Consider the following 16,300-nt stretch of genomic DNA (forward strand, 5'->3'; position numbering starts at 1 on the left):
GGGTTTAATCCTGGTTTAGTCCTGGTTTAGACCTGGTTTAGTCTAAAACCTGATTTAGTCCTGGTTTAGACCTGGTTTAGTCTAAAACCTGATTTAGTCCTGGTTTAGTCCTGGTTTAGACCTGGTTTAGACTTGGTTTAGACCTGGTTTAGTCCGGGTTTAATCCTGGTTTAGTCCTGGTTTAGACCTGGTTTAGTCTAAAACCTGATTTTGTCCTGGTTTAGACCTGGTTTAGACTTGGTTTAGACCTGGTTTAGATCTGGTTTAGACCTGGTTTAGTCCTGGTTTAGTCTGGTTTAGTCCTGTTTAGATCTGGTTTAGTCCTGGTTTAGATCTGGTTTAGACTGGTTTAGTCCTGGTTTAGATCTGGTTTAGTCTGGTTAGACCTGGTTTAGATCTGGTTTAGACCTGGTTTAGTCCTGGTTTAGATCTGGTTTAGACCTGGTTTAGACCTGGTTTAGACCTGGTTTAGTCTGGTTTAGATCTGGTTTAGTCCTGGTTTAGATCTGGTTTAGACCTGGTTTAGACTCCTGGTTTAGTCCTGGTTTAGACATGGTTTAGACTTGGTTTAGACTTAGTTTAGTCCTGGTTAGTCCTGGTTCAGTCCTGGTTTAGACTTGGTTTAGACCTAGTTTTGTCCTGGTTTAGACCTGGTTTAGTCCTGGTTCAGTCCTGGTTTAGACTTGGTTTAGACCTGGTTTTGTCCTGGTTTACACCTGGTTTAGTCCTGATTTAGTCCTGGTTTACACCTGGTTTAGTCCTGGTTTAGTCCTGGTTTAATCCTGGTTTAGTCCTGATTTAGTCCTTGGTTTAGACCTGGTTTAGTCCGGGTTTAATCCTGGTTTAGTCCTGGTTTAGACCTGGTTTAGTCTAAAACCTGATTTAGTCCTGGTTTAGACCTGGTTTAGTCTAAAACCTGATTTAGTCCTGGTTTAGTCCTGGTTTAGACCTGGTTTAGACTTGGTTTAGACCTGGTTTAGATCTGGTTTAGACCTGGTTTAGTCCTGGTTTAGATCTGGTTTAGTCCTGGTTTAGACCTGGTTTAGACCTGGTTTAGACCTGGTTTTGTCCTGGTTTAGACCTGGTGTAGACTTGGTTTAGACTTAGTTTAGTCCTGGTTTAGTCCTGGTTCAGTCCTGGTTTAGACTTGGTTTAGACCTAGTTTAGTCCTGGTTTAGTCCTGGTTTAGTCCTGGTTCAGTCCTGGTTTAGACTTGGTTTAGACCTAGTTTAGTCCTGGTTTTAGTCCTGGTTTAGTCCTGGTTTTAGACCTGGTTTAGGTTTAGTCCTGGTTTAGACCTGGTTTAGACCTGGTTTAGTCCTGGTTTTAGTCCTGGTTTAGTCCTGGTTTAGTGGTTTAGACCTGGTTTAGTTTTAGTCCTGGTTTAGACCTGGTTTAGACCTGGTTTAGACCTGGTTTAGTCCTGGTTTAGTCCTGGTTTAGTCCTGGTTTAGTCCTGGTTTAGACCTGGTTTAGACCTGTTTAGTTTTTTTTTATTTATTTTTTTTATATGTATATAGATAAACTAACTTAGTTTGATAAAAGGTACACTTCAGGGGGACTTTCCAGCTCATTTCCAACTTGGTCTGGTTTGGTCTCCATGATGATAGAAAAGTTTAAAGCCACACTGTGAAACATTCCAGACAAACCAACAACATCTGGAGAAAAGCATGTCCACCCACCACCAAAAAGCAATGCACCGTTAAAGTCCTTTCAGCTGACACCAGTCTGGTCGTTGGTGTATCTCCAGACCATGTGAACTCTTTACGCTGTTTTCTGATTTGTGTTATGATGTTGTTTCCTCATCATGAACAGACCGGGAGTTGGTTTTTGTTTCATTCACACGTTTAAACACAAAAATCCTGCATATTTAGGCTGAGTTCTGAGTTCTCAGTCTGAAAACACACTGTTCCACCTTGTGATGTCATACAGTACTACCAGGGGTGTAGTGGGTTTAGACCTGGTTTAATCCTGGTTCAGTCCTGGTTTAGTCCTGGTTTAGGCTAGGTTCAGTCCTGGTTTAGTCCTAGTTTAGACCTAGTTTAGACCTGGTTTAGTCCTGGTTTAGTACTGGTTCAGTCCTTGTTTAGACTTGGTTTAGACCTGGTTAAATCCTGGTTTAGTCCTGTTTTAATCCTGGTTTAGATCTGGTTCAGTCCTGGTTTAGACCTGGTTTAGTCCTGGTTCAGTCCTGGTTTAGTCCTAGTTTACACCTGGTTTAGTCCTAGTTCAGTCCTGATTTAGTCCTGGTTTAGTCCTGGTTAAATCCTGGTTTAGTCCTGTTTTAATCCTGGTTTAGATCTGGTTCAGTCCTGGTTCAGTCCTGATTTAGTCCTGGTTCAGTCCTGGTTTAGTCCTGGTTTAGTCCTGGTTCAGTCCTGGTTTTAGTCCTGGTTCAGTCCTGGTTCAGTCCTGGTTCAGTCCTGGTTTAGTCCTGGTTCAGTCCTGTTTTAGTCCTGGTTCAGTCCTGGTTCAGTCCTGGTTTAGTCCTGGTTTAGTCCTGGTTCAGTCCTGGTTCAGTCCTGGTTTAGTCCTAGTTTAGACCTAGTTTAGACCTGGTTTAGTCCTGGTTTAGTACTGGTTCAGTCCTTGTTTAGACTTGGTTTAGACCTGGTTAAATCCTGGTTTAGTCCTGTTTTAATCCTGGTTTAGATCTGGTTCAGTCCTGGTTTAGACCTGGTTTAGTCCTGGTTCAGTCCTGGTTTAGTCCTAGTTTACACCTGGTTTAGTCCTGGTTTTAGTCCTGGTTTAGTCCTGTTTAGTCCTGGTTCAGTCCTGGTTTAGTCCTGGTTCAGTCCTGGTTTAGTCCTGGTTCAGTGGTCGCAGAATGTTGTTTTTTTATTTTTATTTATACATATCTGTATCCACAGTCCATGTGAACCTTTCCTGTGTTTTCAGACGTGCCCAAAGAGCAGCGCGTGCAGGCGGTGCAGGCGGCCATCATGCTCATGTCGGACGAGAACCGCGAGGTGCTGCAGACGCTGCTCTGCTTCCTCAGCGACGTCACTTCCTCTGTGCAGGAGAATCACATGACGCCCATGAACATCGCCGTGTGCCTCGCCCCGTCTCTGTTCCACCTCAACCTGCTCAAGAAGGACAACCTGTCTCACAAGTAAGACACAGGAGGAGAGAGGACGTGTTTGTGTCACAGTCTGGTACAAACAAGAGAGAAAAGAACTACACAGTGATCAGTTAGAGCAGCATGATTAATCACAAATGACTCCAGATCATGATTTAAATGGACTCAATTAGAATCTCACAAAGGCTGCAAATTTTGTAGTAATTTCCTCCACAAACAACAAAATCTCCAGTTTTATTCTGCATAAAAGCTGCTCACCCTAGAACAGATGTTCAAATTAAAAAGATGCCTAGACCATGATAATCCGCATATCATTCATTCGTTTTTCAATATAAAACCAAAAATAAGAAAATGGAAAAACAACAGTTTTATTCATTATTTGTCTCCAAATCCAAAATGAAAAAACAGAAAACGATTCGTTTTTTCAGTTTTTGATTTTGTGTTTAAATGAAGAATGGAAAAAACAGATAACGGCCGTTTCCCGTTTACGTCACTTCCGTGACTGCGATGCCGGACTTTTGCGCTGCATACGGACTGAACCAGGACTGATTTAGGTCCGGCACCAGAGCGAGACCAGAGCGGGACCAGAGTGGGGACCAGAGTGGGACCAGAGTGGGACCAGAGCGGGACCAGAGCGGGACCAGAGTGGGACCAGAGTGGGACCAGAGTGGGACCAGAGTGGGACCAGAGTGGGACCAGAGTGGGACCAGAGTGGGACCAGAGTGGGACCAGAGTGGGACCAGAGTGGGACCAGAGTGGGACCAGAGCGGGACCAGAGTGGGACCAGAGCGGGACCAGAGCGGACTCCAAGCCTCCGCGGGGTCTGAGCCTCAGCTTCGAGCTCCGGACCTGCCTCCGGTCTGGTCCCGTCCTGGTCTCGGTCTCAGTCCTGGTCTCGGTCTCAGTCTCAGTCTCGGTCTGGTCCCGGTCTGGTCCCGGTCTGGTCCCAGTCTGGTCCTGGCCTTGTCTCGGTCTCAGTCTCGCTCTGGTCCTGGTCTGGTCTCAGTCTCGGTCTGGTCTCGGTCTGGTCCCGGACCTGGATCAGTCCTGGTTCAGTCACGGCATCGCAGTCACGGAAGTCAACGGGAAACACTCGTTATCCGTTTTTTCCATTCTTCATTTAAAGACAAAATCAAAAACTGAAAAAACTAATCATTATCCGTTGTTTTCATTTTGGTTTTGGTGGGGAAAAAAATGAAGAAAATAGTTTTTTTTGTTTTCTTATTTTTGGTTTTATATTGAAAAACGAATGAACGAATGATACACGGATTCATGATGTTTAACAATGTGGACTTTAACCAACAAGGGTAAATATCCAGTGTGACTTTCGGAATTTTGAGAGGAGCCTGAAAATCTGTTGAGGTTCTGGGCCTGTTGATCGCCAAGTAATAATGAAATCATCACAGATCCATTGATTTTGGTTGAATTTGTATAATTTTTTTCAGTGGAATGAGTTTACGGGATTAGTGAAAAGATTGGCATATTGGCTGATGTCAAAACTTTGGGGAAATAGTTGATTGCCAGTGAGGTAAAGATGAAAATATTAGGGGAAAAAAGTGGGAAAATGCCTTATTCGTTTGCATTAAATTGAGCCAAAATCGTGTAGAAATGTGTTTTAAGAATTATTTTTTCACTGAATGTTGTCACCACATCTGGAATGTATTTATTGACAGTTTACCCAACCCACTGAGGATTTCAGGAAATTTTAAATTTTTCGAAAATTTCTATAAAAAAATGAAGGGTACGTACACTAAAATGGCCACAAACAATTTTTTTTCTTTTTGCGATATTTTTGGCAATTATGAGTCCTTAGTTAACAAAAGAAACAAATAAAAAGTATGGCAACCCATGTCAAGTTCAACCCATTTTATTGAGTTTTTGAGACTTTGGCTCTATAGCAGGGGTGTCAGACTCATTTTGGTTCGGGGGCCGTATCCAACCTACTTTGATCCCAAAGGGGCCGGATCAGAAAACTCATGTCATATAAACCCCAAAAATAACAATAAGTTTAAATATTTGTGCAGAGAAACGCAAATCTATTACAGCAATCTTTTTTAATTGATGAACTCTTTCTTTTACAAATATTTATAATATTATGAACAACCTGAAACTTTAAAGAAAATCCAATTTCAACACAAAGTTTTAACTTTAACTTGTATGCAAATAGGAATAAGTCAATTTTTCTTGGAAAATTCTGCACTCGGCTCCACTTTTCTCATGTTGGACATTTTGTTGATGAGGGTGTCACGGTCAACAGTCAAAACGATCGTCCTTTAAGAGCGTTTGGAAAGAGACGAGTCTTCATTTGTGCTGCACTGGTGGGAGGGGCCACGTACAGAGGCGCTGGAGATGCTGCTGTGCTAAGCGATACTGAAAATTACCAATATTTTAATAGAAAATATAATAAAAATATTTTAGTAGAAAATCAGCCAAGGGCCAGATTAAAGGTCTTGGAGGGCTGGATCTGGCCCCCGGGCCGTATGTTTGACACCTGTGATCTATAGTTTAGAGCTGATGTTCTGAATTGTGCTTCTTGTATTAGTTTATAATTCATATTTCAATCTTCTTGTCAATTATTCTCAGTATGTTTAAAATAATCTTAGAGCTTTTCAGAAAGATCGTAATTAGATATTTTTAGTCATTTTGAACAGAAAATTACTTTCATTGATATTAAATGAAGGAAATATCTCTTTAATACATCTCTGAGCTTATGAATCAGAAAATCCAGTTCTTATCCTCTCCAAATGTACGTGTTAAAGTAGTATTTTTCACAGTGAAGTTGAGGAGTAAACAGAGCAGACTCGTGTGAGGCCTGAGGCTGCAGCACATGTCCCCGTGTAAAAGTCTCACACTGAGCACAGACTCACCAAGCTTTTATTTAACCTCTGCAAACTGCGCCTCACAAGATCAAGACGACTTCTTCCTAAAGCCTCGGGTTTAATCTGGTTTTAGTCTTGTTTACTAATTTATTTTATTCATAATCTCAAGGAGGAGGTTCGGCAACTAGTACATCAGTGTCACTTTATTTGTCCCAAAGGAGAATTTTAAGCACCAAAAGCTGAACTGAGCTGTAAAATCTGTTTACATATTCATAGAAAAAGTCAAACTACAGGTCAGTAAGTTAGAAAAGTTATATAATACATGTTTGTATTATATAACTTCTGTGTACACAAAGTTTATTTTATGTTTGGTTTTTTCCTATATTGTGGTTTTACGGCCACACAATAATACCACAAAATGTACAAGTATACAAATACCACATTTAAACCCCTCCTCCCCATTTCCAAACCCCGATTCACCCTCCCCACACCCACTCTTAACATATGCTGAAAAAAACTTAATAAAATAATAATAAAAAAAAACTATAATAATAATAACAATAACAAAAATAATAACAACAATTTAATAAAATTAAGAGAGAGAAAGAAAAAAAAATATAATAATAAACATTTTAAGAATAAATATACAAAAATAATAATAAAATAAAAAATACAGTAGTAATAGTAATATTGACCAGAAAATAAAAATTATAAAAATATGGTTTTAGTTTTATTGCCATAACTATAGGTTTATCACTGTTATTATTTCTATTCAATTGTGGGATGTTTCTTTGTATTTTAATCCATGTTTGAATCAAATGTATAAATGTAGATAAATGTCTAAAGTCTAAATGTTTGATGTTCAATTTTAATGTATTCATAAGGTGGAGACTTACCCATTTGGGGCTTTTTTTTTGCCTCTTTTGGCACCTATTTTTATCTAGTGTGCTTTTTTACTATTATTATATATTATATTTGTGCTAAATAAATAAATCAAAGGTAACAGTTACATTTCTAACCTTGTGGATGATGTGCTTTGCGTTTGACCCAGGGCCTTACAGAAGAAATACTCCACAGGACGACCAGACCAGAAGGACCTCAACGAGAACTTAGCCGCCACACAGGGTCTGGCCCACATGATCACCGAGTGCAACAGGCTCTTTGAGGTACGACAGCTTTTTGTGGATGTGACCGGTTCATTTCTCATCGACAAGTTTCTATCTCACATTAAGCTCGTCTGAAAAGAAATGTACATCCAGTAGTGTTGGGCTCAGTTTTTTCTGTTTAAAGGCGACTTGAAGGATAATAGTTTGTTTCAGCTTCACTTAACATGAGATTGTAACTGTGGGAGAGAATAATCATGTTTGTATTCATGGCTTCCTTTTTCCTCTTATCTGAAACATTCTGAGGACTTTACCAAAGATATATTTAGTTTAAAATTGTTACTTGAAAGTGCAAATTGTAATTGTTAATTTTATCAGTCTGAAACCAATGGATTTAAAAGACACATACAGTATAATGATATAAAAGTTTAATAATAATGAGCCATGAAGAAATAGGGTGACTGAAGACTTCTTGAATGAGAATATTTATGGATAATGTGCTTTATTGATGATTCATTCATGCAGTTTTTATTTAATAACTACTTTTCCAATCCAGAAAACGATTACAATGATCAAAATCTAATTAGAATTATTTATATAGTCACAGCTATTCTGATTTAATCGTTGCAGCTCTACTTGGCCCAAAACAAAAGTCAGTGAAGCTAGAAGCCTAAATACGAATAAAATGTGTATGATAAGTTTAGATTAGTCTTTAATTTTTTGTTAATTTGGTGCTATAATACCTGTTGTAAATATAAATTATAGTTTTACACCAACCGAGAAGCAGTTTGTGAAGAAAAGTTGAAAAATATGTTGGAAATTACAGGAAGTAGAGAGTTCTATTTTAGAGTCCTAAATTTAGGCAGAATTTATACTTACAAAACACATTTTCTGATACTTTAAACATGATTTCAACAGAATAAACGTGTTTTTTATTTGTTAAATAATAATCTCTGTGTGCATTAGAGGAGTTTTGGCCCACACCACATCATGGTTTTGGAATTACCTGTAGTGTGATGTTATGTTTTCAACTAAGAAGTAAAATTTTAAACCTAAAAAATGGCCAGACTGGGAAAGAAAGTCATAAATAATCCCAGACTCTTACGCGCTTTGTGTCTGACTCTGTGTCCCTCTGCCCCCCTCAGATCCCTCACGAGATGGTGACCCAGTCTCGTAACTCGTACGTGGAGGCGGACATGCACGCCCCCACCATGGACGAGCTCTGCAGGCAGCTGGAGGAGGACGACGGGACCTACCACACCCACATGGAGAACAGGCTGCAGGCTTTTCTCCGAGACGCCCGCGAGAAGTCCAAGCACTGGGTCTCCTGCACCAGCGCCGACAACACCGAGCTGCACTACAAGAAGGTGGGTGCTATGGACAAGAACTAAGAAAAACTGATGACAGATTCTTTTGCTATGGACTTTACAGATTTATAGAGAGATACTGTAAAGTGAACGCGGGTCATGGGTTGTATACAGTCTGGTAAAAATGATCGTTACAATTTACAGTTTGGTAATGCTTTAGAATTAGTTACCTTATTTATTAGACATTAATAAGCTACAGTATATTATATGTTTATACCTCATTTCTGTTCTAAGCACAATTTTACAATATTGAAATTTGGTGTTATGATCAGGGCAGAAGACAGGGAGGGACAAAGAGGTCTGTTGTCCCGGGCCCCAGGCTTCCTAATAAATGATATTAGAGGAGGACCTGCGTGATGCTTTTTGCCCCAAGTCCCCAAATTTCTGTTGACGGGCCTGGTCACTATTATCATGGTTAATTATACTTTTAATATTATGAATATGTTCAATATTTAAACTGTTACAGAATTGTACTTTATGAGTGAAAACAACAATGATCTAGAAGAAAACATCAAGGATAAGCAACTTTTTTTCAGCACATTCTGGTGATAAAATGGTGATTAATTTTGTTGGCGATTATATAACATGTCACACGGTCTACCTTTTTAATCACCCATTCATCCATTTTCTTCCGCTTATCCGGGGCCGGGTCGTGGGGGCAGCAGTCTATGCAGGGACTCCCAGACTTCTTCACCCTGGACACTTTTTCCAGCTCCCCCAAGGCGTTCCCAGGCCAGCCAAGAGACATAATCCTTCCAGCATGTCCTGGGTCTTCTTCTTGTGCCATCTCCCAGTGGATTGTGTCCAGAACACCTCCCAAGGAAGGCGCCCAGGAGGCACCGGGAACAGATGTCCTTCCCTCAGCTGCTCCTCTCCACTTGGAGGAACAGCGGCTCTACTCCGAGCTCCTCTCATGTGACTGAGCTCCTCACCCTATCTCTAAGGAAGCGCCCAACCACCCTGCGGAGGAAACTCATTTCGGCCGCTTGTATCCATGATCTCGTTCTTTCGGTCATTACCCAGAGCTCATGACCATAAGTGAGGGGAGGAACGTAGATTGACGGTAAATCGAGAGCTTCACCTTTCAACTCAGCTCCCTCTTCACCACAACGGTCCGATACAGCGACCACATCACTGCCGACGCTGCATCGATCTGCCTGTCAATCTCACGCTCCATCCTCCCCTCACTCACCCCGAGATACTTGAACTCCTCCACTAGAGGCAGGACTCTCCACCCACCCGGAGAGGACAAGCCACCTTTTTCCAGTCCAGAACCATGGCCTCGGACTTAGAAGAGCTGATCCTCATCCCAGCCGCCTCACTTCAGAAGCTGTGTTCCCGTTGCCTTTTTTATCACGAGAAACGATATTATTGTTTATTGCCCCATTCTCGCCCGTTCTTCATTCTGAGCTTGTCTTGTGTCCTCAGGTCGGAGATGGGAACCTGCTGCGTCGCTGGAAGGTGTCGGTGGAGGTGGAAGCCCCTCCCTCTGTGGTCCTGAACCGGGTGCTGCGAGAGCGCCACCTGTGGGACGTGGACCTGCTGCAGTGGAAAGTGTGCGAGACCCTGGACAGACACACGGAGGTCTTCCAGTACTCCCTCAACTGTATGCCCCCCCACCCCAGCAGAGACTTCGTGCTGCTGCGGTGAGTCCTCGCTGTGCTGCTGTATACAGAGTCCTTCTTTAGGTCTGGTTTATGGTCTAGTCCCGGTGAAGTCCCGGGTTTAGTCCCTCTTTTGATTTGGTTTGTGGGCAAATGTGAACGTTCCCTTAAAGAGAGGGTATTATGTAAAACTGACTACCGTGTTATAAAGTTGTTCCCTCATCAAAAACACGCCTGAAGTGGTTTTATATGTCATCTGCTCCTTTGCACTGATGTTTTTCATAAATATACAAGAGTAGGATATAAAACAATACACTACGACTTCACAAACCTAGAGCGATGTGCAGTAAAACAAAAATAATCGTGTCCAACTTATGTGGGTTGTGACTTTTGTTTGTCTCTATAAAAATGGCATTAACTGGGAATCTGTGTATCATTCGTTCATTTGTTTTTCAAAATAAAACCAAAAATAAGAAAACGAAAAAGCAATTTTCTTTATTATTTGTCTCCAAAACCAAAATGAAAATACGGATAATGATTTGTTTTTTCATTTTTCGATTTTGTGTTTAAATGAATAATGGAAAAAACGAATAACGACCGTTTTACGTGACTTAAACTGTGATGTCGAACTGAACCAGGACTGAACCAGAACTAAACCAGGATTAAAACCAGGACTAAACCAGAACTAAATCAGCACTAAACCAGGAATGAGTGTTGGGACGGGCCCTGAGGTGCACCTGCGTAGACTGTCAGGTGATCAGGACTGAGACCTGGACTGAGACCTGGACCAGGACCGGGACCAGACCAGGACTGAGACCGGGACCAGACCGGGACTGATACTGGGACCAGACTGGGACTGAGACCAGGACCAGACCGTGATTGAGATTGGGACCAGACCCAGACCGAGACTGGGACCGGGACCAGACTGGGACCAGACTGTGATTGAGACTGGGACTGAGCCCGGGACCAGATCAGGACTGGGACTAGGATCAGACCGGTTTAGACCTGGTTTAGACCTGGTTTAGACCTGTTTTAGACCTGGTTAGTCAGGTTGTTCAGTCCTGGTTCAGTCCTGGTTCAGTCCAGCACCGCACTTAACGTCACGGAAACAGGAAACGTCCGTTATTCGTTTTTTCTATTATTTGTTTAAACACAAAATCGGAAACTGAAAAAAACAAATCGTTTTCCGTTTTTTCATTTTGGTTTTGGAGACAAATAATGAAGAAAATTTGTTTTTTCGTTTTCTTATTTTTGGTTTTATTTTGAAAAATGAATTAAAGAATTATACATGGATTACTGGGGATGGGACGAGACACAATTTTTTCTAGATGAGACATGACACGAGATTCGACTCACGGGAATGAGACAAAACAAGATTTTCATATATATTTTTTTATCTTTAATAAATAAATTGTGCCATTCAGTTCACAATTTTGGCTTTAACATTTTTCTGTGGAGTTTTGTTGTCCTTGTAGTGCTTGCTTTTTAGTATTACAGCTTCTCAAGAGGAGTTACTCAGCAAATTTAACCTTTTTTATTCAAGGAAAATGTAAAAGTACGTGGAAAAAAATGTCACAAGATGATTTTCCTCACATGTGAAGAGTCTTATGGCAGTTTTGTCTTGCGAGATCTTCTTGAAATACTGACTCATGCCACTTCTGCTACTGTCGAATATTAACAGATGATATTATTGTTGTGTGTAGAACCTGGAGGACGGACCTGCCCCGAGGCGCCTGCTCCCTGGTCTCTGTGTCCATAGAGCTCGAGGACTGTCCGTCTTTTGGAGGAGTCAGAGCCATCGTCCTGGAGTCCAACTACCTCCTGGAGCCCTGTGGGTCCGGCAAGTCCAGACTCACCCACATCTGCAGAGTGGACCTCAAGTAAGACCGCACACACACACCGGTCTGCTCCTGTCTGCTCCTGTCTGCTCCTGTCTGCTCCTGTCTGCTCCTGTCTGTAGCCTGTGTGTAACGAGAGTGTGTTGTGTTGCAGAGGCAGGACTCCAGACTGGTACAACAAAGCCTTCGGTCACCTGTGCGCCGCAGAGGCCGCGCGCATCCGTAACTCCTTCACCCCCCTGATCGCAGACGGACCCGAGACCAAGATCTGAGGAGCACCACAGCACAGCCTCATGATTTTACAAACTGGACAGAGTACTACAGCCTAGAGTCTCTCATGTACTGGACAGAGTACTGGGGCTGTCAAAAGTATCATAAATCAGATACTAATCAATACTAAAACAAGTATCAAAACTCGATACTCATTTGAACAAGTATCAGTCTGTGGACAATATTGGATCTTTCCTGAACCGTTGTAGAATAACCTCAAGTGTTTTCAGAATCAGTGTGTTAACTAAAAACATCATAAGGGGAAATAGAGAAAGTACTTTTATTTATTGTTAAAAACATACATTGTAGTATTGAAATAGTATTGTGTAAAACACTACACAGTACTACAGCGTTGTGTCTCACATACTGGACCTCACTCTGACAGAGCCTCATGATCGGTGCTGACCAGAATCCTGCCATTCTATTTTATATTTACTATGTGTCGTTTCAAATAATAATAATAATGTAATTATTATTGTCATAATTAATGAATATTGTGTTGTCGTTCCTACGACATTTAAGATGTTAAAGCTTCTGAGAAGCAGATATGTTATTCTTTTTCATCTAAATCTATAATTATGTCAGTGCTACACCCAAGGGTGGTACATGTGTGTGTATAACTATAAATACTGTACATATCTAAAGTATAATTATTATATTCAGTTTGTCCAGTTCTTATCTATGGTACATTTACTCTGATGCACATGGTCCACATTGTAAACTGGTTTTACTTTGCTTGAGTAGTGCCAGTGCTGTGTTACGAAACCTCTGGATGTGACCTTTGACCTTTGACCCATGACTTACGGTGTGAGTAGCTCATACCTGCTTTAGGTACTGGACCCACAACAACGGACTTGTTTTTCAATAAAACAATTTAAACATTGAAAACTTTGAATATTGTGTTTCTTGAGTGTGTCATTTCAACCAGTGGAACGTCTCCGCCCTCTACTGGCTACAGATGGAAATTACATCCTGACAACTTTTCTACTAACACACAAAACATTTCTCTACAAAGTACCATAAGAGTATTAAAGTGAACTTAAAGTATACAGATAAGTAACTGATATAACAGCATAGTTGTATTTGAGGGAGACAGACCAATAAACTGTGATTATTTTCTACTTTTTCTCGCCAAATCTGCTTTTGTGGGGCCAAATGATATCAGTGTGTTGAAAGTGGTGCTATAGTCACAGTGTTACATACTCGAGAAATCTGGAACAAATCACAGCTGCCCTGGGGTAGAGTGACAGAAGCAAGCGCCAATGTGCACCGCCCGCCCCTTCAGTCACCATCATTACACACAAACAAACACACACACACACACACACACACACACATCTCCATTATTTTAATAGATCCATGATTATTGTGGGTGCAGTGTTTTTCTGTCTTTATTAAGGACACAACAACAGTTTTTGACACTGGCGTCTCACTGTGGCACCTGAAATTCCCACAGGTTTCCCATCCTGCACGACCCAGGCCCCGGTCCTGCTTAGCTCCTGAGATCTGGAGAGGAGTGTGGGCAGATTTATTAAGCTGCTGGAGAATATGAGACATTTTCTCATTTTGCCTCGGCTGACCAGACGTCCCTATTTACCCGGTACAGTCCCAGTTCTGAGCTCTGTGGCCCCTGTCCCAGTGGATTTATCCAAAAACAGTAATTTGCCCCAGTTTTATAAAAGAAATATCCCTGGAGTCCCTGTTTGTGACCAATTTGTTACTGTAAACCATAGAATTGTCTGTGGCGTTTGTGCGCCTGTGCTGATCCAGTACCGGGACCAGACCGGGACCAGACTGGAGACCGAGACCAGAACTGAGACTGGGACTAGACCGGGACTAAGACTGAGACCAGACCGGGACCAGGCCGGGAACAGACCGGACCAGACTGGACCAGAGTGGACTGAGACCGGACCAGACCATGACCAGACTGGACCAGACTAGACTGAGATCAGAAACTGAGACTGGGACTAGACCGGACCAGGCCGGGAACAGACCAGGACTAAGACCGAGACCAGAGCCCACGGCAGGGCCGGAACTCGAAGCTGAGGCTCAAACCCTACGGTCCTGGTCCTGGTCTGGTCTCAGTCCCGGACCTGGATCAGTCCTGGTTCAGTCCGGCATTAAATTATTTATTTAAACACAAAATCGAAAACTGAAAAAAAAATGAATCATTATCCGTTTTTTTTTTCATTTTAGTTTAGGAGACAAATAATGAAGAAAACTATTTTTGTTTCATTTTCTTATTTTTGGTTTTATATTGAAAAACGAATGAACGAATGAGACACGGATTCTCCTCCTGCAGACAGACGTAAGGAAGTGTCCACCAACGTCTGACCAGAACTGAAGAAGCAACTTGGATGAGCTGCGAAACGTCTTCCACCAAACTAACTTTTGTCCAGTCGACAAACTGATTTTTTCTCCTCGCCACGTCTGCCATAGTTAGTCCCAGTTTTTTATTTTGAAAATCTGGTCACCGAGCGCGCAAAACTTCATAAATCCACCGGCAGATGGCGATAAAATGACGCAGAAAGTGTCCAGTCTCCTCTCTCCTCCACAGAAGCACCGCGCACACTCCAGCACCACGACCCCGAGCATCCGTCCAGAAGAGCGGCCACTTCCAGAGCGCACTCGGCTCAGTCTGCGCGCACTTCTCCCGGCACTTTCACCCCACTCCACTGGACTATTTCCTCTGGATTTGCCCGTATTTTGTGCCATTTTGCTTCCTTTCCTTCCCCCGGAGCTTCAGAGCCTCTTCTCTCCCGCAGGTGCCCGCTCCGGAGACAGCGCCAGGCGGGGAGAGGGAGCGGGACAGACGGGGGGACCATGCTGCTGGGGACCGTGACCGAGCAGCGGCGGACTCCCCCAGGGCACCCCGGGGAGACCCTCACCGTGCCCGGCTGCGGCTCCGAGCTCCTGGACCCGGCGGTGTCTTTCCGGGACATCAGGACCAAGTTCGCGGTGCTGGTCCGGCTCATCCAGGTTGGAGAAGTCAGCAACCGGGACATTGTGGACACCGTCTTCAATCTGGTCAGTCAAAAATGCACTTAAACACAAACTATCTCGCTGTTTTTTGCATTTTTTATCTCGAATTTTAAACTTGCCACATTTTTTTTTGAATGACTGTGGAGCAAAAACGCGCGCATCCCTCTCTGCAAAAACATTTTTAACTAAATTATAATTAAATTGATTGAAATGTGAGATGATATTTGTTGCTGACCACTGACTCACTAGTCCACCTGTAGGTTTTGCGTGTTAGACTGTTTTAAAGACGCACTATGTAACTTTTCTGGTACAAGTTCTGCAATCTGGTTGATAGAAATAGAGAGGTTGCTTTCCCTGGAATGTACCACAGTATGGCATTAAACTTGCTTGTTGTGTAGGGTGACCAGACGTCCGTATTTACCCGGGACAGTCCCAGTTTTGAGCCCTATGTCTCCTGTCCCTGCAGATTTGTCCAAAACCAGTGATTTGTCCCAGTTTTATACAAAAAAATGTCCAAAGTGTCCCGATTTTTGGCCAATCTGATCCCTGCCAGGAGTAAAGAGAGGCATTACCGTATTTTTCGGAGTATAAGTTGCTCCGGAGTATATGGCTACGTTCAGACTGCAGGGCTTAACGCTCAATTCCGATTTTTTTGTGAAATCCGATGTTTTTGCGAGGTCGTTCACATTTCCAATTAAATGCGACTTGTATGTGAACTACTGTGTGAACATTAAATGCCCCAAAAGTGTCCCGCATGTTCATTGGAGACATGACTCTGTGTTTACAGAAGTTGTCCAAACATGGACGCAGCATTGAGCACCTGGAGATTTTAAAGTTCCTCTCGTACCGGAGCCAAAACATGAACAACTTCCTTGTTTTAAAGAGGAGATTGAGAAGGAGAAGGACGAGGTTTTTGGCCGTGGTGTTTTGTGGGACAGTCTGTTGAAAGGAACGTGTGGATGTGGAAGGACTTCATTAACAATTTTTGTATGACGAGAAGAACGTTTGTGTACATTTGTAGCTTGTTGATAACATGTAGGTTGGATAAATGCGCTTTGGCCGTTCAGACTGAAGTCACATGTCAAAATATTGGATATGTATTGGACCACATATCCAAGTGTCCTGGGTCGCATTTGAAAAAATCGGATCTGTGTCGTTCAGACTGTCATTAGAAGATCAGATACAGGTGACATAGGGGCCAAAAAAATCAGATTTGGGTCACTTCAGGCTGCAGTCTG

The 16,300-nt window shown here is 42.4% G+C and overlaps 2 protein-coding genes across 3 annotated transcripts in view; both read left to right on the plus strand.

Annotated features, from left to right (window-relative positions):
- The window catches only part of LOC110174011 (stAR-related lipid transfer protein 13-like), a 47,891-nt gene extending 34,938 nt beyond the window's left edge, over positions 1 to 12,953 (plus strand). For both annotated transcript variants that reach the window (XM_055166912.1, XM_055166913.1), the window contains exons 9-14: positions 2,899 to 3,112; positions 6,950 to 7,064; positions 8,147 to 8,368; positions 9,797 to 10,014; positions 11,676 to 11,852; positions 11,965 to 12,953. In XM_055166912.1, coding sequence (XP_055022887.1) covers positions 2,899 to 3,112; positions 6,950 to 7,064; positions 8,147 to 8,368; positions 9,797 to 10,014; positions 11,676 to 11,852; positions 11,965 to 12,082 — 1,064 coding nt within the window. In that variant the 3' untranslated portion in view covers positions 12,083 to 12,953. The remainder of the gene's footprint in view (positions 1 to 2,898; positions 3,113 to 6,949; positions 7,065 to 8,146; positions 8,369 to 9,796; positions 10,015 to 11,675; positions 11,853 to 11,964) is intronic.
- Positions 12,954 to 14,598: 1,645 nt separating this feature from the next.
- LOC110174043 (neurobeachin-like) overlaps positions 14,599 to 16,300 on the plus strand; it is a 783,761-nt gene continuing 782,059 nt past the window's right edge. The window contains exons 1-2 of the mRNA XM_055166710.1: positions 14,599 to 14,716; positions 14,821 to 15,107. Of these exons, the coding sequence (XP_055022685.1) occupies positions 14,599 to 14,716; positions 14,821 to 15,107 (405 nt within the window). The remainder of the gene's footprint in view (positions 14,717 to 14,820; positions 15,108 to 16,300) is intronic.

Source organism: Boleophthalmus pectinirostris, unplaced genomic scaffold, assembly GCF_026225935.1.
Source record: "Boleophthalmus pectinirostris isolate CB_2022bp ecotype Guang Dong unplaced genomic scaffold, ASM2622593v1 HiC_scaffold_9, whole genome shotgun sequence".
NCBI lineage: Eukaryota > Metazoa > Chordata > Actinopteri > Gobiiformes > Gobiidae > Boleophthalmus > Boleophthalmus pectinirostris.